Source organism: Geotrypetes seraphini, chromosome 8 (assembly GCF_902459505.1).
Source record: "Geotrypetes seraphini chromosome 8, aGeoSer1.1, whole genome shotgun sequence".
In the NCBI taxonomy this organism is placed as follows: Eukaryota; Metazoa; Chordata; class Amphibia; order Gymnophiona; family Dermophiidae; genus Geotrypetes; species Geotrypetes seraphini.
This window is the reverse complement of record NC_047091.1, coordinates 64693242-64716291: the sequence shown is the minus strand read 5'-3', so window position 1 is coordinate 64716291 and position 23050 is coordinate 64693242. Positions and strand designations below refer to the sequence as shown.

Below are 23050 nucleotides of genomic sequence, written 5' to 3'. Positions count from 1 at the left end.
CTTCGAGCCCCCAGATTGGAATAACTTCCTTGCACTCTTCAACAAATACTCCAAATCAAATTGTCTACTAGATGAATGTCCATCTAAGATCATGCAAGATGCAATACCAGAATTTAAGAGGGACCTATTTAACTGGGCAACTTACTCTCTCAAAAATGGAACCTACCTGGAAAATATGGGACACATCCTAATCACACCCATACCCAAAGACCAGAAGATCTCGCTCACACTGGCGTCCAACTACAGACCCATAGCGAGCACCCCCTTTTTCACCAAAATGCTGGAAGGGCTGGTCAACTTGGAATTAGTAAATCACTTAGATAAGTACTCTCTCCTAAATGACCACCAATCTGGATTCAGAAAAGGATTCAGCACCGAGACAGTCCTAGGCTCTCTCCTTAACCACCTATACAACCTTTTCAATCAAGGTTCCAGCGCCTTGATCCTACAGTTAGACTTCAGCAGTGCCTTCGATCTCGTGGACCACGAAACTATGCTTAGGTGCCTCGACGAAATGGGAATATCAGGAAGAGTGTGGACCTGGTTCCAAGGTTTCCTAACCAAACGATCTTATCAAGTGGTCCAAGAAGGAAATTACTCTAAACCCTGGAAAAGCCCCTCGGGAGTCCCACAAGGATCCCCCCTATCTCCCACCTTGTTCAATATATATATCTCTTCTCTAGGCCACCTTTTACAAAAGCTTAACCTAACTTATTATATATATGCAGACGACATCTCCATATTAATACCAATAACAAATGTGACCTCAACCAACTCAAAACATATCTCCTCCATCATGCTCGAAATAGAAAAATGGACTTTAAACTTCAAACTGAAATTAAACTCAGAAAAGACAAAGATTTTCCTTGCTAGCCCAAATGAGAAAATCTCCGCAACTACAATATATGTAAACGGCCATGATCACCCAATACTAAAAAACATAAAAATACTGGGAGTCACCCTGGATACCCACCTATCCCTGACCGAGCACATAAACTCGGTGACTAAAAAATGCTTCTTCATCCTTTGGAAACTGAAAACCATAAAAAAATACTTCGACCCGCTATCCTTCAGAATATTGGTACAATCACTGATTTTATCCACCCTGGACTACTGTAACATTGTCTACTTGGGAATATCTAAAAAAAATGTGAGAAAACTGAGAATAGTTCAAAATACGGCCATCCGTCTAATATTCGGACTAAAGAAGAGCGATCATGTTAGTCCATTCTACAAACTCCTTCATTGGTTACCAATTGAAGCACGAATTCTATTCAAATTCTCCTGCCTCTGCTATAAACTAATCTGGGGACTGGCCCCCAGCTACCTACTACCTCACTTCGAATTCCACTCCTCTATTAGGCCTACCAGAAACCGTAACCTCTTTACCTACCCAAATATCATAGGCTGTAGATATCGCACCTTCTTTGATAGAACATTCAAATTCCAAGCAGGTAGACTGCAAACTTGGACAGGCTACTTCACTTATGCCGCCAGAGAATCATATAGTATCTTTAGGAAAGAACTAAAAACCACATTGTTTAAGAAATTTATAACCTAACCAGACTTCTCCCCTAAAATTGGAGCCGCCTCCCATCCCAAGGAGTCCGTCTACCCTCTTCTGCCAAAATTTATATCTTTAATTGTTACCAGTTTTTCCCACTGGTGCCTGTCCTTCGTTCAAATGTACCAAGTTAACAACTTACTTCTCATCAACATCTTATGTTATCTTTTTCACCTTCGCAGCCTTGCACCTTTGTAACTCAAAGCGCAATCTCCTTTCTCTTCTCCTACTTATGCTCTGAATATCGTCGACTGTATAATGCTACTCATTGTGAAACCATGTAATACACAGCCCTGTAACTCTCCTGTTACTATCACTAGATGTTCAATGCTATACTCTGTAATTCGCTGTCTGTACAGTTTCTCTTCATTGTAAACCGCCTAGAAGTCGCAAGATTGTTGGCGGTATATAAGAATAAAGTTATTATTATTATTATTACTCTTTCCTCATTCTCTCTGCTATATTCAATATTTCACTCACTCTTCCTTCATCCCCTTGATTCAGCTTTTCTCTTTCCCTTGCCTTCTCTCTCTTCCTTCCTTCAGGTCCTGCATCTTTCTCCTTTCCATGGGTCCAATACCTCTAGCCCCTCCCTTCAATGCCCAGATGTGAGTCTGGCACCTCTCCCTTTCCTCCAGTTCCACTCCGTCCACCACATGGGCTCAACACCTCTTTCTTTTTCTCCCCCAGACCAGATCCAGCAACTGTCTCCCCTTCAGCTGCAGCTGGTCCTACAGCCAAACTAACCCCCCTACCCCCTTTGTGGGTGCAGCAGCAGCCCCCCCTCGTGAATCCAGCAGCCTGCTCCCTCCCTATCGCAGGTCCAACAGCCCCCCCTCCCTCCCTCACAATTGCGGGTCAAAACCGGCAAAAAAAGAAAAACTGTAACTCCCCTGGGTTGGCCTCTTTGTGCCTCCCGGGGCGGACCTACCAGCTCTCGGAAGCTTCATGGATGAAGAGGCAGGCAACATCACACGCTCAGAGCTGCTCCAGGACCTCCTTCCGAGGTAACTACCGGTTTCGCCGGAAGTTACATCAGAAGGAGGGACTCAGTCGGAAGAAGGTCCTGGCGCAGCTCTGCATGCGATGTTGCCTGCCTCTTCATCCATGAAGCTTCTTAGAGTCTGGTAGGCCTGCCCCTTGAGTTGCAATGGGGCCAACCCAGAGGAGTCGCAGGGGTTTTTTATTGCTGGTTTTGAATTGTGAGAGGGACTGTTGGACTCCCGACATGGAGGGAGGGGGTTTCTGGACTCACGAGGGAGGGGTCTGCTGGACCCATGATCACAAGGGGGGCTGCTGGTCAGTGGATAGCTCCTTTTAAAGCAGTAACCAAAAGCTTTTACTTTGGTATACTGTATACCATTTGATTATCAATCCTCTTTACCTGTTAGATCAGGGGGAGGAAAAGACATGCAGATGCATTGTCACATCACCATGAATATTTGACAACTTGTACTTTTGTACACATGAAGCAGTCATTGGTCTTCTGTGGAGAGTTTCCCTTTGAAAATAAGTTTTTAGTATCAAACCATTTTTATTGTAAATGAAATGCAGCATATACAAATACACGACACAAATTGCAAACGCTGCAACAATGTAGAATAAATACACTAAACCATGTATCTAATACCAGCAACTGAGTTAGAAGCAACCCCAACAAACTGCAAGGTTTATATATCAAATAACAGGTGCTCCAAATTGCTATTTCAGTTACAAATATCTGCCCAACCCAAATTCCACCCCACCTGTCCCCCAACCCCCCTTTGAAAATAAGTTTGTAACCTGTGGAATCTGAAAATTACTTTCTCCTAAAGACATGCAAGGTTTATTATTTTCTCACCTCATTATTTTCTTGTCATGAAGGGGCTACTTTTCAACATCTGGAAAGACCCCCATGGATATTATATTACTGTTTCAGCTGTATGCCTTCATTTGCTGTTCACATGCCTACATCCTAATCCCTCTCTTTGTCTTCTACCAGGGTTTGTTGCTGTTGTAAATAAAGCCATGAGTGCCAAGTTTGCTCAGCTTGTGGCCTCAGCTGAGGAACTGCTGAAGGAGTTGCCATGGCCCAGAGCCTTTGAGAAAGATGCCTTCCTGAAGCCGGACTTCACTTCCCTGGATGTGCTGACTTTCGCTGGTAGTGGCATCCCTGTTGGGATCAACATCCCCAATTGTAAGGGAAGATTTAAAACCTACTATAACCTCCACTATCTGAGGTTTTACAAGCCGAGTAATGGTCCTGCAACTCTCTGACTTCATTTTGGTGGCCGATTTCCTATAGGAGTAGAAACTACAGATCACATAGTGTAGTATGGATGTAAATACCAAAACCTATAGCAGACTCAAAACGCCTTTCTGGAAACTGTAATGCTCCCCTAGCTGACACATTAGTAGGTATTAGCTGGATTGCTTCTCTCCTTGCCCTTTATTACCCTCTCATCTGAAAAGGCACACCATTGATTCTCTGCCCTCCCTCCTGTGGTAACTCCAGGTACATAACCCTCTTCTTGCGCCTCTATATAGTGACCAGAAGGCACATAATTGGCGCATATTCTATAAAGGAAAGAATGTGTCTACTTTCCTTTATAGAATACTAGTTTTTTATGTGAAATAGTTTTTATTAAATATCATGTCAAAGTAAACATGTGAACATCAAAAACATTTTATGAGAGAACCGAACTTTCCCAAATCCCCAACCCACCCAATCCTCCCCCCACCCTCATCCTCCCCATCCCACCCTACCCGGGCAGCAACAGCGGAAGAGAACATAATATGGGAAAACCTATAGCATCAAAATGGTATTCAGATCAGGCTGTCCATAGTTGTTGTTGAATGGGTGTGACAAATGTTGAACTAAACAAGTACCAGCATTGGCGGAACAGCCTGCCCTTTTTTGTTTGCAAATCCACAATGTCCCTTCTTTCCAATAACATTTGCTGCAGCATAAGTGAGCGCCACTGCTGTAGAGAGGGAGGCTGAGGTGAAAGCCACTGTGTCAGAATGCATTTCCTGCCCATAAGTACAGTCTTACGGAGAAATGCCGCACATCCCGGTTTAGGTGGATGAAAACGAATTTGTGAAGTAAGAAGAAAACTGGGGTGCAACCTCCACGAGCATCCCCATAGTGCGGCCAACGTGGATATTAAATTCAACCAAAATGTAGACACCAAAGGGCATGTCCAAAACATGTGTCCAAAGGATGCCATAGGAGAGGAGCATTTTCCACAACCAGAAGACGTACTAATCCCCATGATCATAGCCCTCCTGGGCGGATAGAACGCTCGCAACAAAAACTTGTAGTTACGTTCTTTCTCCGTCGAAGACAAGGCAGGATCGCGTCCCACTCGAAGGCCCCTTCGCAGCATATCCTCAGATATAGGTATCTGCAGGTCAGCCGACCATTTCTGGGCGAGAGAAATGAAGTCCAATTCTCCAGATAGTTCTTGCAAGAATTTATGATAAAATTTGAGGGGTACATGGTCGTGTGCCGTTAGATCGAGGGCTTCTCGTAAGCTGGATTGAACCTCGTCTCTTAACAGTACAGGAGTCAAAGTCTGTATGTAGTGGCACAGTTGTCGATGAGCAAACCAGTCCCCAGTTACAAAAGTAAACTCGGTCTGTAGATCAGTGAGTGGGGTCGGAGTACCCATATCCTGCACTACCTGGAATAGGTAGTGAAGACCCAGAGAAGTCCAGCGTCCAAAAACAGCAGAGTCCATGCCTGGCAGGAATGCTCCGTTGCCCGCCACAGGAAGGTAGGGCGTCGTTTCAGAAGAAATTTGTAATAACCTACATAACTTTTTCCAGGCTTTTCGCATTACCTGCAAAAAAGGATGACTGTATAGAGATGGCAAATCAGGCAACTGTCTAATATGTAAAAGGTAACTGAAATGATACGGTCTGAACTCAAAGCATTCATTCTCAGGCCGGGAAAACCAGGAGGTATTACAAAACCAATCATGTAGGTGTCTAAATTGACATGCAAGTGCAAATCGGGAAATATCCAATAAGCCCATCCCCCCCCGGTGTCTTGGCAGCATCAACTTGGACAAAGCTATCCTAGCCCGCTTTCCCTGCCATAAATAAGCTGAGAGGTGGGAGTTGAGCCGTGCTAAGTGTTGTGGTGTAAGCATAATGGGCAACATTTGCATAATGTAGAGCCATTGCGGCAAAAGCATCATATTGTACAATGCTATGCGACCAGAAAGGGACAAGGGGAGCTTCCTCCAACCCGTTAGAGTGGACAAAGTGCGCTGAAGTAAGGGTGTGACATTAATGGAATACAGCCTGTCCAGGTCCTGGGGAACTACCACCCCCAAATAGGTCAGCTGAGATGTGGCCCACTGTAAAGGAAAATCACCCGGCCAACCCAGACGCACCCCAGGTGATGTTGGCAACACTATGGACTTCTGCTTATTAAGCACCAGACCGGAATAAAGATTAAATTCATCCAGAAGTTCCAGAGCTCGGGGCAAAGAATGGTGCGGATCGCCCAACGTAAGCAGAAGGTCATCCGCGAATGCCAACACCCGCAACTGTGAGGAGCCCTCAGGTAACCCCACTATTTCATCGTCCCTTTGCAGTGTGCGTAATAGAGGATCTAAATATAGAAGAAAGAGGAGGGGCGATAGTGGGCATCCCTGTCGCGTCCCCCTGCCCACCACAAAAAAGGAAGAGCGCACTCCATTAACCAAAACCGATGCCCTGGGTCTCAAGTAAAGCGAACGAATCAACGCCAGGTAACTATCAGGGAACCCCATGTAATGTAACACCTGAAAAAGGTAATGCCAGTGGACTTTGTCAAAGGCCTTTGCCGCATCTAACCCAACCAACAACCCTGGCGTATGGGTCCGCTGAGCACGAGAGAAGGCCAAAAGCACCCTGCGTACATTAATCACCGATTGACGAGATCGTACAAAGCCCACCTGTTCCGGCACAATCACGGCAGGAAGTAAAGTGGCCAGCCTTTCCGCCAAAATACGAGCCAAGATTTTCAAGTCTACATTCAGCAGAGATATCGGGCGATATGATTCAATATCCGTCGGCGGTTTAGATGGTTTTGGGATCAAGGTTATCAAAGCATCGTTTGCATACCGCGGGAGGGCGCTGGAGTTTTGTACCGCAGAGTAATAATTTAAGAGAGACCCCCCTATTGAGGACGATAAGATCTTATAAAACTCCGGAGAGAAGCCGTCCGGACCCGGAGCTGTACACGGTTTCAGAGTTTTAATCGCCTGTAACACTTCCGGGAGCTGCAATTGTCTATCCAACCGAGATATTTGAATCGCCGATAGTTTGGGCATCCCAGCATCCTCTAAGTAATCCCCCACGTCCGGGCCTGTATAGGGACCAGGAGACGAGTAAAAGGCCTCAAAATAATTTTTAAAACAGGTGGAGATATCAGCCGCGGACGTCAGTATTGTCCCCGACTTCTCCTTCAACATAGCGATATATCGAGATCCCTTCCAACTCTTAGCGACGGAAGCTAACAACTTCCCGGATTTATTGCCATATTTATAAAATTGATATTTGCGAAAGAATAATAATTTCTTAGTGCGCTCATGAATGAGAGAGTTTAACTCCGCCAAAGCGGCGGAATAGGCCTCCCTAGCAGTCGCAGAGGGGGAATGCAGTAACTCCCGTTTCAATTGAGTCGACTGTTTCTCCAGCAATACTATACGGTGGGCAATTCTCCGAGTCCTAGCGGCCACATAAGCAATCACCTCCCCACGCAATACCGCCTTAGCAGCGTCCCAGAATAATATGGGCTGATCTAAATGTTGAGCATTAAAAGCGCTGTAGTCCTCCCATTTCTCAGTTAAAAACTCCCGAAAGTGAGAATCAGAATGTAAATAAGAGGGAAATCTCCATCCCGACCCCACACCCACCGAACCCCCCACTGCTACATCTAGCCAGATCATATGATGATCAGAAATTTCAAGGGGGCCTATTGTTGCCTCGGAAACCCAAGCAAAGTTGTGTTCAGAAATCAAAGTGTAATCAATTCTGGAAAAGGTTCCATGGGCCCTGGATTGGTGTGTATAATCTCTGTCAGTGGGATGTAGCAACCGCCAGGGATCCACCAACCCCAAAGTCCGGCACAGATAGGGAACACCCTTTGTTTGTCTCGCCGTCGTGGGTCCCAACCCCCCAGAGCGATCCACACCAGGATCCAGTACCTGATTCAAGTCACCCACTAGTATCAGCGGGTCACCGGAATACTGCAAACATATATTAACCAGATTTTGGAAGAAAGAGTGTTGGTATCCATTAGGGCCATATCCCACTAGTAACCGGAACGACCCACCCGGACCTGTCACCCTCACCAGCAAGTATCGACCATCAGTGTCACGCCGCAGGACCTGGACAGAGCAAGGTAAACCTTTTCTGATCAATATAGCCACCCCCGCCCTCCTCCCTGATGAGGATGCATAATATTAGAATACTAGTTTAACAATACATATCGTGTGAATACACTTAGGCACAAGCATTTAACGCTAATCATAAGAGTTAGTGTAAATGCCCACATGTAGGTGCCAGTACACCTGTGTGTAAGTTATGGGTGTAATTGTGCATACCACCCACATGCTGCTTAGACACCACCCACATGTACATCCTCCTGCAACTGCATACTATTGAAGATGCATACAAATTTACAAAATAGGGCTTAGGTGCTACTGAAATACTACTAGGAACTCTTAACCTCAAAAATCAGAAATTGCATGAATATAGGACAACTAATCCTTATACTGCAATTTGACCTAGCCAGTGCATTCGAAGTGCTGGACCACTTGAGGGCGTGGCTTGGACGCGAACTCGGATGGTTGGATAAACGAGTAGCTCCTCATATTCAAGCATATATACAAGAAATACTACCAAATATTTTAAAGAAATTAAGATATATATTGAAACATGGCTTCAACTAAACAAAATAAAGCTGATTTGGGAGCCGGAACATCGGGAAGCAATAAGAGGTCGAAACCAGAGCCAGGTACACCCTCTAAAACCCCGTTACCAACAGAAAAAAATCTGGACGTTATGGAAGAACTAAGACAAATAAAAGAAATTGTCTTAGATAGTAACAAAAAACTACAAAAAGCAATGGAAGATGCTGCAATCCTTACTAAAAGAGTGGACATCACAGAAAATAGAATTTCAACATTGGAAGATATCACAGAACAATTAAATATAGATATGAACCACAGCAAAATCATATGGAAAGAAATAACAGAGATAAAAAAAAATCTTGAAGACAGCCGGAATCGTGAAAGACGGAATAATTTAAGAATAATCGGATTACCTGAAGGTGTGGAAAAAAATGATCCGATTGCATTTCTTGAAAAATTTCTACCTAAAATATTACCACTGAAATTTAAAACGGAACTAGAAATTGAAAGAGCTCATAGGATTCCAACACAAAGAAATAACACTCAAACAGGTCCAAGAACTTTAATTTTCAAACTCTTAAGACATCAACAAGCAATTGAAATATGTCAAACAGCCAAGGAAATCAAAAATCTCAAATGCCAAGACTCAAAAATATACATTGTCCCGGACTTCGCAAAAGAAACAGCAACAAGAAGAAAACAATTCTTAGACATGAGACCACAACTAAGATCTCTAGGAGCTAGATTTGGGCTCCTTTACCCGGCGATTATGAAGGTTACTATTGCTAACAAAACGCAAAACTTTACGGATCCAAAAAAACTACAGGAATTTATGAATCAACTTGAGCAACCAATGACAATCTAAAGAACATTTAATGGGTTCATACCAATGACTAATGATCAATTTGTGAAAACTTTGACTTATATATAATATATTTCATATGATTTTCAATATAAGAACTTTTTGAAAACATCGGTTAAAGATTTAGATCTTTCAAAGCAACGGAAAAAGAACACACAAGGATCGAATTAAAGATTTAAACAACTTGCAACATTCTCCATGGATAACAAGAAAACTGAAGAAACACAGAAAAATTCTAGAATTCTAAATAGAACAAATAGAACAAACTTACATGCAGGAACGAAAATGAACTGAAACCCGTCTCCGAACTCAAATGATGACGAAGAAAGTTTTTCAAACAAACTTAAATATGTACTGATTGGTTGAAAAATATTGAAGGCGGAGTAATGGTGAGAAGGAGAATCATCCTTCAATCACAGAGAAGATTATAAAAAAGACGAAGTGATTGGTTTGTTAGATTTCCTGTTGAAGGCGGTACTTCCGGTTTAAATTTTGCGTTTCAGATACATTACAATGCGTTTCAAGTACGATATATATCTGAGACACAAAATTTGCCTGAAAAGTTTTTAAATATATATATCTCAAATTTTATGTTTCTTCTTTATAGACAATCGCTCTTTTCTTTATTAAGTTGAATCTGAGTACCCACAATTTGTTCAACCTGGCAATCCTCTACCGGAGTTATGATGAGAGTTTTTGGCACAGGACTCCACTCTCGTCTGCATAGACCTCAGGTACTTTAAAAACATAGGTGTTTGGAGAGTGTGCTGTTGGGACAGAGCTTACAACAATGGGGCAATGACGGGATGAGGAAATTTAATTCCTGAAGGAAGGGGACAAATTCGTCTTCGTGTCATTCTCTAATATGAATTAGGGTCTAGGCACTGATGGGATTATTAACTTCTCTTATTTGGCATTTGACACGGAGATGACGATTCTCTTGTGAATCATAGGAAAATAGTGAGCATAAGTGATGAGAGAATACCTGTGCTGGAGACTCTTATTAAAATTGTAACTGAAGGGTTTTTTTTTTTTTTTTTTTTTATATATATATATATATATATATTCCATGTTCTCAGATATAAGTGATGTAATATAGTCATTCTTATAGATTTAAAGACATACAAATATAGAAAATAATCTTTCAATATATAAGAATGACAAAAAATTTCTTTACTTATTCTTATAATTAATAATACAACAAGAGAAAATATACAGATATAGAGAAAAGATGGTAGTACTTTAGATAAATTATTAATAGCTTGAGGGAGTTATCTAAATCTAACCTCAACCTGCGTATCCAAGTTTTCGTAATTAATAAGGGGGGGAAGGGAGGGATAAGAGGGATGGGAGGGAATAAAAAGGAGATATATAAGGTAATTATGGGTATAAAGGAAAGAAGAGATATGAAATACTTAAAACATTGGGAAAATATACATAATTTAATACCTGAAAAATTAAAAAGATAAATGGATATTAAAATTATGTCTTTAAATGTTAACGGTCTAAATAATATGATAAAAAGGAAAAAAGCACTATCATTTTTAAAAAGGCAAGATGCAGATATATGCCTTATACAAGAGACCCACCTCTCACATATAGAATCTAATAAGCTAGAAGGAGGCTGGGTCAAACATTGTTTTTTCTCACCAGCTATAGGGAAAAAAGCGGGTGTTGCTATTTTAATTAATAAAAAATGCTCTGCTTCATTTAAACTAAAAGCTTCAGATATTCATGGAAGATGGATAATGGTGGAAATGAATATGGGAAATACTACCATGACGTTAATTAATATATACGCCCCTAATTCGAACCAAAATGAATTCTTTAAAACTCTTCAACAACTGATCATACCACTGGCTACTTCAAATCTTATAGTAGCAGGGGACTTCAATGCTGTAATGGATCCTTTATTAGACAAAAACCCAAGTAGAGTTATGAAATCTATGGGACTAGATAATTTGATTCAATCTTGCGATTTAACAGATATATGGAGAATACTTCATTTTGATGGTCGGGAATTTTCTTTCTGTTCTCATGTTCATAATTCCTTTTCAAGAATAGATTATATCTTTACTTCAAATCATCTTGCACATCAAGTGACACAAGCAGCCATTGATCCAATTATTCTATCTGATCATGGTGGAGTGTGGATCAAAATTAAAACTACAAATCAAAATAATAACAGACCAATTTGGAAACTGGATAATACACTGTTGGTTGACCAAAACTTTTGTGAAAATCTTCTAACAAAAATGAAAGAATTTTTTCAAATAAATGATAAAGATGATATTAACAGAGAAACTTTATGGGATGCTTTTAAGGCATCAATTAGAGGACAAATAATTTCTTATTCGGCTTTTCTAAAAAAACAAATTAAAAAACAATTTTTAATCTTAGAAAAAGAGATTAAAAATTTAGAATCAAAACTTATAGAAAAATGGGAATATTCTATTCAACAAGAATTATTAAAATTAAAAGGTAAATATAATGAGATCTCATCTAAGATGATTAGGAAAGATTTATTTTCTCAACAAACGTTGTATTATGGTAATTCAAATAAATCAGGAAGAATTTTGGCAAACTATCTTAAAGCGAAAAAAAGAAAAACAAAATTAATAGCAATAAAAGATGAAAATGGAAATACATATACACAAATTGAACCTATTTTAAAACAATTCCTAAAATTTTATAAATCTCTTTATTCTTCCGAAAATTATTTAAATAAAGAAAAAGATGGTTCTGAATTTTTAAAAATGTTAGAGGGTCCAAAAATTCCTGAACATATAAAACGAAGTTTAGAAGAACCAATATCACTAAAAGAATTAGGAACAGCATTGAAGTCCCTTAGAGTTGGATCCGCTCCAGGTGGTGATGGATATACAGTGGAATTTTATAAAACATTTCAAAATTTTTTATTACCCTATTTATTAAATCTTTATCAATATCAACTCAATAAAGGTTGTATTAAAGGCACTATAGCAGAATCTTTAACTATTGTTTTGCCAAAGTCCAATAAAGATCCCACTTTGGTCTCAAACTATAGACCAATATCTTTAATAAATGTAGATGGAAAATTATTAGCAAAAATACTTGCGCTAAGATTAGCTAAAGCTCTCCCCCATATAATAGGTATGCATCAAACAGGATTCGTTGCTCAAAGACATTCATCTCACAATACCAGATTAACATTCCATATGTTATATTTAACAAAGAAGATGAATGAACCTACTTTTGCAATTTCATTAGATGCAGAAAAGGCCTTTGATAGAGTAGAATGGCCTTTTATGTATCAGGCAATGGAATGGTTTGGTATAGGTCCTGGATTTATACAAATGATACAAACAATGTATAGCTCCCCTTCTGCTAGATTATATATTAATAATACGTTTTCAGAAAAATTTAATCTACAGAGAGGAGTTAGACAAGGATGTCCCTTGTCCCCTTTGCTGTTTGATATTGTTTTAGAACCCTTAATATTAGCCATCCAACAAGCTAAGGAGATACAGGGTATACCTCATTCAGATAAAGAATATAAGATATCTGCTTATGCAGATGATTTATTACTATATCTGAAGAATCCAGAATCCACCATTCCACATCTACTTGAATTGATTGAGAAATTTGGAAATTTTTCAGGATATAAAATTAATTGGAATAAATCAGAGATTCTTCCACTAAATATACACTGTACAAAAGGTTTATTTGATACATTCCCCTTTGTTTGGAAGGAAGAATATATAAAATACCTTGGAATTTTGATAACAAAAACAGTAGATGAAACAATGAAAATTAATGAAAAATGTTTATTACAAAAAGTAATAGAAATGTGTGAGCAATGGAATCCTTTGCATTTATCTTGGTGGGGAAGAGTACAAACTGTAAAAATGATGATTTTACCTGTAGTATGTTACCAAATGGGGATGATACCAGTTTTCTTTCAAGATTCGTTTTATACAAAAATAAATAGGATTTTGACAAAATTTATATGGCTTAATAAAAAACCAAGAATTGCTCTAGTGTCATTACAAAAACCAATTAAGGAGGGAGGGGTAAATTTTCCCAACTTTTATAGGTATCATCAAGCCTATATCTTACGTCATGGTATGTATTGGATCCTCCCAGAACCCACAGATAATATTCCAGACTGGTTTTGGCTGGAATGGAGGCTTATGTTTCCATTACGTCTTAATCATGTAATTAGTATCAAAATGCCAAGGTTATACAAAGATCATAAAATATTTATGGATACCTGGAAAACTTTTAAATACATAAGTAATCTTACTCAAATTCCAATTACTAAATCAACCAATCAAACTATATGGCTAAACCCCAAGATCAAAATTGGCGGTTTCAAAGTCATCTGGAAACATTGGATGATAGCAGGCATTCGTACTTTGGATGATGTAATTAAAAATGATAAATTGCTGGAGTTTTCACAATTGCAACAGAAATTTGGTCTCAATAAAACACAATATTTTAAATGGTTGCAATTGAAGCAATCTATTCAGAAAGGGTTCCCTGAATGGAAAGACCTCGCTAAATATCATAGTTTGGAATTCTTATGTTTCCAGATGGACTCAATAGGTCATAAAGCCGCACAGTGGTATAAATTAATATCCGGATATATAAATAAAAAACCAAAAAATGGTCTTAGAGACATTTGGAGCATTGAGATAAAACACCAAATTAGTGCATCTCAATGGCCACGACTTTGGTCTTGGAGGCTAAAATGTACGGTGTCAGCATCTATGAGACAAACTTGGTTTTTTCTTCTTCATAGAGCTTTTTGGACCCCTGTTCGTTTACAAAAAATAGATAGTTCAAGATCTAATAGATGCTGGCATTGTCATATTGAAATTGGGACATTAGACCATCTTTTATTCTTTTGTCCATTTATCCTATCATTCTGGAAATCAATTTGGCCCCAAATTAACAGAATGTTAGAAAATCCGGTAGCCTTGACATATGATACTATATTATTTGGAACAACCATGAGAGCAAAAAGCCAAATTTCATCTAGTAATAACAAACTTTTATTTATTTTAACTGGAATTGCAATACAACAAATTACAGCCAATTGGAAACAACATGATAGATTGAATTATATGTTCTGGTGGAATTCGGTATGCCACATATACAAAATGGAACTCGCTATTGCAACACACAAAGGATACATGAATAAATTTCAAAAAATATGGGGACCATTAACAGATTTTTGTAAGGAAGGATAATTTTTCCTATAAATAAAACTTGGAAATATCTGAAGACCGTTAACATGATTTCTCTAATGAAAAATCATCTTTTCCCATGATAAGATATTTGAAAAGAGGGGAACGGGGTGGGCTTTTCAATTTTGATTATTACATACTAAATTAATATTTAAAGAATGTAAAATAAAATTGATATATGTATTATTGGTTGGGAAGGAGGGAGGGATAGGGGATTATTATATTAATGTTAAAATTGATATTAATATATGAGTTAGTCAAGTGTGTATTCAAGTTTCTATTGAGTTTATTTGTAACACTTGTTGTAACACAAAAAATGAATAAAGATTTTTAAACAAACAAAACAAAACGAAGTGCTGGACCACCAATTCTTACTATTAATCCTAAACGTTCTAGGGATAAGTGGTAAGGGACTCTCCTGGCTAGAATAATTTCTGTTCAAAAGATCATACAGCGCAAAAATGAACGGAGAAAGATTGAAAGAATGGCCAGCACTAAGTGGAGTACCTCAAGGCTCACTACTCTCTCTTATACTTTTTAATGTACTAATGTCCACACTAGGCCACTTCTTAGACGAGAAAGGACTCTTCTACTTCACCTATGCAGATGATATTACAATCTGTCTCCCTTTATAAGAATGAAAATAAGATCCATTATCTAATAGTGAAGTCTTAAACCTAGTTGAAGTTTGGGCAGACAACATTTGCAAAGGCCTTAAAACCTATCTGTTTGAAAAATACAAGTACATCACACTTGCTAACAAACAACCAAATAAAAGCACAGAAGACCATCAGCCTGCCCACCACCACTAACACAGAATTATCCAGAACTCCTACACTACAACAGAACTCTGAACAAAGAGGCCGACATATATTAGAATTTACTTCTTTTTTTTTTTATTCTCTTCTTCCTCATTCTTCTTTACTCAACTTTTCTATCATATATCGTAGTTCCTCTTGTTCTCATTTTTTTTTCTTCTGTTATCTCTTCCCCCCCTTACTCTCTTTATATTATTGTAATTGTATATTGCATTGACATTTCCTTGAAATACGGTATATCAAACAAAAATAAAACTTGGAAAATCTATAAATTAAATTAAGACTCAAGCATTGTGCACCTAAACTCAACACAAGACTGCAATTCCCAAAGAGGATTAGCCTACTCACAACCTTCAAACACAGATACCACAATGCATGTTCTCTTATGCTTCTGCGGTTGGCATCATGATTGTTGTTGACTGGGTCTTCCTGTGTCTGGATAGGCAGAAGAAAGCCACAGCATAATGGCTGAAATGTCTGTTCTACCTACCCAGACGCAGCAAGACTTGGACAACAACAACAATTACCACAATGCATGTCTTAACTTCTAGATAAAATGTAAATTCTCAGAAATGTAATCTGTTTAAAATATTTCTACCTATATATCGCACTATGCGTAACTCGAGTTGAAAGGAGGACTTGTGTTTCTTGGCTTCCAGAAGTTTTAATAAGGCACATGAGCACTTTACAACTCCAGGCTGCCTGTTACGTGACCACCTGTTGTGAATCTACCATCATAAAAAGATAAGTCATTCTAATTGAAAGAGGTTACGAGATTTATAGTTGGTGGCACAGACTTTAATAGTGCTATGATGGTCTGATAGTAGCTGGTGTTGTGTGGTTTGTTACACTTAAACACTAAAGGTTGTGGTCTGAGCACTATTTAATTCATCAATAGTTTAAAAAAAAAAAAAAAGAGTTAAAAAGTGAGATTGTGATATATAGGTAGTTACTGAGTATATTATCACAATTAGATATTATATTGTTCCCTACATTTAGTAAATTAAAATATTTCTAACCACACTGAATCACATTGAATGCCTATTGGGGGAATAGTAGTGATCCAAAATACTAATGTAATATAATTTACATTTGTAACTGTTGTATAAATTTTATTGCCCACCTTATAGAATTACCCCCTATGTCTAGGGTTACTACACCTTTTCTCCCAGGTTAGATTTAAAATAGAGAATGACATGGGGACAAAATTTGTCCCCGTCCCCTTGGACTCTGTCCTCATTTGCACAAGCCTCAAACAGTTATGATTTTATATTTAAATCTTTTTATTCAAGTATAAAAAGGGACAATATTCTGTATAACTGTTTATAAATCACAAATGGAGCCTTCCATTTCAATCTGGTTTTGGTACAACCTTCCCAAAGATTCAGTTGCCTATGTTTTTACATCATCTGGAAAGGTAACTGGATTGTCTTTCAGACACTGGTGTCAGACATTGGTGTAGAAGAGAGCCAACACTGTGTAGTGGATAAACAGGAAAATATAGTAAGTGTCTATTAAATGTTAGAAATGTTCCTTGGTGCCAGCAACTATGGATGAATCTGTTGCAGTAACAGCAAGATTTTGAACAGCTGGGCATATGATGGAAGGACATTAAAGATAGCAGACAAGACACAAATGATGTCATTTTATCAGTAGTTCATTGAAATCCAAAAGCAGCTTCTGCAGTTTTTTTTAATCATTGAATTCAGTTGCCAATTGTCTAAGATGTGTTAAGTTTTTTTCACATATTGATACTAATCTCAAGATATTTAGAGAATGACACAAGGACAAAGTTTGTCCCTGTCCACACAGGCTCTGTCCCATCACCGTGTCATTCTCTAATACAGAATCTCACTTCTCACCATTTTTGCGGGGACTGGATTGACTGTTTGGAAAGTTGAGAGATCTCTAGAGTTTGCACCTGAAACTTTCTGGTTTTAAGCCAAGGATTAACCTGTATGCTGGACAAAGGCTGTGGAACTCTTCTGCCCTTTTATCTACAATTAGTACTTGAGCTCATATATTTTTGCAAGAAGGCTTAAATCTTTCTCTTTGCACAATCTTTCTGCTCCATGTCATAAATAATTCTATTGATTTTGAAGGGTATGTTTATATTTAATTGTAAAATATGATGTACTGTTTTTGTCTAGTACTGTTTTTATTTAATTTGAAGTGTAGGTTTTATCAAGCATGTTGGTTTTATTTTTTCTTGTGTTTTGCTGTTAGCTGCTCAGAATTTTATTAAGTAAATACCCTGTCAAGCTCTAGGAGGCATTCCTTTGGCTGGACCATTGATCAATTCCAAATTATCAGTCCTAAACACCAATTACATTCAATTCTTACTTTTCCTAAGGAAAATGAAATGACACAGCTGATTACAATAGGGGAGTAAACCTATGACTGGCTCAGCTTGACCCTTAGACCTGGAACCATCTAATATTGTAGCTGATTGTTTTACAGATAGCAATAACTTTGGCCTTCAGATTTCAGGCATTACAATACTTGCCAAATAGGGCAGCAGCTGATTTGGGAAAAGACTCCTCAGCAAAAATAAAAATCCAGCAAATGTTTAAGAGGCAGAGCTCCTGGAGCATTTTTTTTTTTTTTAAGAATTTGGGGGGGGGGGGGAGGTTTCCCCTGATGATTTCCTTGGGGGTGGTTGCTTCTGTAATTCCTCTTCTAGTGCACATGATGATATTTGGCAGATAGAGGGCTTTAAGAATGTATTTTCCATAATTTCCTTTGGAGTGGTTGCCTCTTTAATCCCTCTTTTTCTGCAGATGATGACATTCGGCAGACAGAAGGTTTTAAGAATGTTTCGCTGGGGAATGTACTGGCAGTGGCACATTCTACTGAGAAGGAGAAACTTACTTTTCTTCTTGAGGAGGACAAGGTCAGTAATAGTGGGCTAAGACTGGAGAAGGGAGCAAGAGAATAGGGACAAGGAGGGGGAGGTGCAAGAGACTGGGGTAGGTAGAGGCAGCTGCTGCATCACAGTTGTGATGGGATCTGTGCATGAAAGGGCAAAATTGCCCCTGGTGTGAATGTGAAGTGCTTGTCTTTATGAACCAAACTCTGTTCCTTTCCTCCTATCCCAGCCTGTCACCCAGAGAGATAAGGAGAAATTAGGTTCTTGCCTGCTAATTTTCTTTCTTTTAGTCCCTCCAGATTGGCATGGAACAGATGGGTTTACGTTCTTCTGCCAGCAGGTGGAGACAGACAAATTGACTTTTGGCAGTAGTACAAGTGGGCTGTTCAGTCCCATCTACAATCAGTCTGATGAATAGCCAAGCAGAAACTAATTAGGCTGAACAATATCAACTGCACTCTTACATGGAGAAGACAAATTAAGTATCCAGATTGGTCCAGGAAACACTTGGATACTGATGGATTGTCGTTGCTCTTGGGCGCAGGATTTTCTGCAGGTCTTGGGGTCCCTGGAAGTGGTCAAGTGGGCTTGGGCTCACATGCATCCTCTTCAGTATGCTCTTCTTCAACAGTGGTCACTGCAGTTTCACGATCTGAACTCTCCTGTCCCTCTTCAGGGATTAGTTCATCGCAGTCAGCGATGGTGGCTGCAGTCTTCCAATCTGGTTCAGCCCCAGTGGACAGTGCTTCTCACAGATACTAGTCTCCTCGGGTGGGGAGCTGAATGTCTTGGTCATGCAGCTTGTCACCAGTGGAAGCGTCCTGGTCAATCAGTGTTCTGGGGACCAGAGCCATTCTGTTGGCGTTGGTGACTTTCCAGTCATTGCTGGAGGGCAAGTCGGTGCAGATTCTCTCGGACAATGGTGGCTTACGTCAATCTTCGTGGGGGGGGGGAACCAAGAGTCATCTGGTAATGCAGGAAGCAATTCTTCTCATGGAATGGGCAGAGGCTCATCTTCTGAACATCTCAACTTCCCACATAGCGGAAGTGGACAATGTACCGGCAAGTGGTGTCTCGGGCTGGTAGCCTTTGAGTTGCTTGTTCAGTCATGGGGCTATCCGGTCATGGACCTCATGGCACGAATGTCAACACCAAAGTGCTGAGGTTCTTCAGTTGGCGCAGGGATTGTCAGGCTGAGGAGGTGGATGATCTGATGCAGGCATGGCTGATGGACAGCCTGCTATATGTTTTTCCTCTGTGGCCATTGGTGGGCAGAGTTCTCCGGCATGTCTGGCACGCAGGCCGCATGATCCTGTTGGCACCAGACTGGCCCAGGCGCCTGTGGCATGGTTCTTTTCCTGGAATGCTGATTCATCTTATAGTGGCAGATCCTCTTCCTCTGTCCCAATCGCCCGACCTTCTGACTCAGGGTCCCATTCCCATGTTCAATCCGGGTCCCATTTGTCTTATGGCTTAGTTCTTCAACAGGAATGCCTAAGTAGGAAAGGATATTTGGATAGGTTGATTTCCACCCTCTTGGGGTCTCGGAGGCTTTCTACCTCTCAATTTTATGTGCACATTTGGTTTCTTTTGAGGCTTGGTGTTCTGCGTGTGGCGTGCTTCCCCTTCATGCGTCTTTGCTTCACATCTTGGAGTTTTTGCAGGATGGCCTGGAGTGGGGTCTTGCCTGGTCCTCCTTCAAGGTTCAGATTGCAGCTTTGTCTTGGTCAGCGTTTGGCCACTACTCCCAATGTGATTCATTTGTTGGGAGTGGTAAAATTGCTCCGGCCACCAGTTTGTCTTTTAGTTCCGGCCTGGGATCTCAATTTGGTTCTTTCTGTGCTTGTTCGACCTCCTTTTGAGCCTCTGTGTTTTTGGTGGCCATTACTTCCATGAGACATATCTCAGAACTGTAGGCTTTTTCATGTAGGCCACCCTTCCTGGAGTTCTCCAGGCAGCGGATTGTGCTCCGGCCGGTTCCCTCCTTTCTTCCGAAGGTGGTTTCACCTTTTCATGTTATCCAGTCTCTGACATCAGTCTGAGGAAAGTTTGGCCCACTCCTCAATGCAGAATTCTTTCAGCTGTGAGATGTTTGAAAAGTTTCTTGCATGTACAGCCCGTTTCAAATCACCCCACGGCATCTCAATGGGATTAAGATCAGGGCTTTGACTCGGCCACTCCAGGACTCTCCATTTCTTAGTTTTCAGCCAGTCCTTGGTGGATTTACTGGTATATTTTGGATCATTGTTGTGTTGCAGGGTCCAGGTCCGCTTCCGCTTTAATTTTCTTACAGATGGTTTCACATGTTCCTCTAGAACCCTCTGATACATGGTAGAACTCATGGTGGATTCTATGATGGTGAGCTGGCCAGGTCCTGCTGCAGCAAAGCATCCCCAAACCATGACACTTCCATTTCCATGCTTCACAGTTAATATGAGGTTCTTTTCCTGGAATGCTGATTCGTCTTCTAGTGGCAGATCCTATTCCTCTGCTCCTATCGCCCGACCTTCTGACTAAGGTTCCCATTCCCATATTCGATCTGGGTACCTTTTGTTTTACAGTTTGGCTCTTAGGCATTCTTGTTCAAGTAGGAAAGGATATTTGGATAGGGTGATTTCCACCCTCTTGAGGTCTTGGAGGCTTTCTACCTCTCAATTTTATGTGCACATTTGGTGTGGCCTCCTTTCCTGGAGTTCTTCAGACAAGCGGGTCATGCTCTGGCTGGTTCCCTCCTTTCTTTTGAAGGTGGTTTCACCTTTTCATGTTATCCAATCCGTTGCCCTTCTGGTCTTGGGTAATCGGGAGGGCTCTTTAGAGCAGAGGCAGTTTCAAATTGGATGTCTATAGAGTCCTTCGCGCTTATGTTCAGCGAACCCAGGAGTTTCGTAAGTCGGTTCGTAGGGGTTATAATGCTTCTAAGGCTATGATTGTGCGCTGGATCAAGGAGGCCATTGCTTCAGCGTACTTTTTTCAGAAGAAACCTGTTCCAAATTTCCTCAAAGCTCATTCCACTCAGGGGTAGGCAGCCCATGATGGGTACTGCTTTTATATGTCCCATCCTTTCTGTGCCGGTCTGGAGTAGTGCTGTCCGATTCAGGAAAAAAAAAATTTAATTCGATTCGGTTCAGCCTATTGAATCGATTTTTCAATTTGATTCGATTTTCCTGCCCAATTGGGTGTTTTTTTTTCCAAATATCCTGGTAGGTTTATTTTATAGCCTCTTCACCCCCTTTGCCCTCTCCTACCCACACTGGTCCTGTGGTGTAAACAAAATAAACAAACAAAAAATACTTTTCCTCTCTCTGTTAAATCCTAGCTCACCGTTCGCGGTCTAACACCAGCGGTCATACACATTTCAAATCTGACATATTGTAATCACAAAACAGAAAATAAAATTATTTTTCCTACCTTTTGTTGTCTTGTCATTTTTCAAATCATGTTGGTCCCATTTTGGTCTGATTGTCTTCTGATCAGGCTCTCTCTCCTTCTTTCTTCTTTCTCTGTGCTAACCATCCATCTTCCATCTCTGTTCTCCCCTTCTGTTTCCCTTTCCTCCCCCGGAGGTCTGGCATCTTTTCTTTTGTTCATCTCCATCCCCCTGCAGCTGCAGCAACAGACCCCACCATCCACAGATCCACCATCTTTCCTTTTCTCAATTACCCTTTCATCCAGCATCTCTTTTCTGTGTCCCTGTCCCTATTCTCCTCTCCAGTACTGTCCCCCTTGTGTCCCTGTTCCTATGCTCCCTCCATGCCTAGCATCTTATCTCTCCCCATATCCAGCTTCTTCTTTCTCTCTTCCTTACCTCCTGTATCCCTTTCCCCAGGTACAGGCTTTCTCCTACTATCTCTCCTGCCATCCTTCACCTTGCCCACCTACTTTGGAGCAGTATAGAAACATAGAAATAGACGGCAGATAAGGGCCATGGCCCATCTAGTCTGCCCACCCCAATGACCCTCCCCTACCTTTCTCTGTGAATAGATCCCATGTGTCTATCCCATTTGGCCTTAAAATCAGGCACGCTGCTGGCCTCAATCACCTGAAGTGGAAGACTATTCCAGCGATCAACCACCCTTTCAGTGAAAAAGAATTTCCTGGTGTCCCCGTGCAGTTTCCCACCCCTGATTTTCCACAGATGCCCCCTTGTTGCCGCGGGACCCTTGTACCCTTCCCCTTGTGGTCTTGCATTTCTCTCTCCCTCTCTCCATTAGTCCAGCACCTCTGCTTTCCTCCCTCTCTTTTTGGTTTTGTCTCTCTCTTCCCTTCACCCCAGGTCTGGCATCTCCCCTCCCCTTTCTTACTCCTTCCTCCTCTTCCTCCCTCTGCACAGGCCTGCCTCCCCACCGCAAAGGCCTTCTCCCTCCCAGCTTCCCTGCATTTACCTTAAGCTAATACGACAGCCTTCAGGATCGCTGGTGCTATAGCAATCCCTGCAGCTGCCGTCATCCTCAGCGGCACGTTTCCTCTGCCGCGATCATAACCCTGACGTCAGACGAGGGGCGGGTACATAGCAGAAAGAACGTGCCGCTGAGGATGACGGGCAGCTGCAGGGATCGCTATAGCACCAGCAATCCTGCAGGCTGCCGTATTAGCTTAAGCCGGTAAGAGTGAGGAAACTGGGGAAACATTCAGGCCTTTCCGGCTTACCCTCCACCCTCAAGCAGGAGCGGTAGCAGACGGCCAGCAAAAGGGAGCGCTGCCGCTCCTGCTTTAAGAAGACACGGGAGGAAGGGTCAGCCATCAAATCGAGAGGCCGATTTTTCTTAAAATTGAATTGATTTGCATCTATTCACCTGATTCGAATCGGTGAATCGAT

At 40.8% G+C, this 23050-nt stretch overlaps 1 protein-coding gene across 2 annotated transcripts in view; it reads left to right on the top strand.

Annotated features, from left to right (window-relative positions):
- The window catches only part of DPP3 (dipeptidyl peptidase 3), a 165437-nt gene that overhangs the window by 111830 nt on the left and 30557 nt on the right, over positions 1 to 23050 (top strand). For both annotated transcript variants that reach the window (XM_033954494.1, XM_033954495.1), the window contains exons 10-11: positions 3546 to 3740; positions 18146 to 18258. In XM_033954494.1, coding sequence (XP_033810385.1) covers positions 3546 to 3740; positions 18146 to 18258 — 308 coding nt within the window. The remainder of the gene's footprint in view (positions 1 to 3545; positions 3741 to 18145; positions 18259 to 23050) is intronic.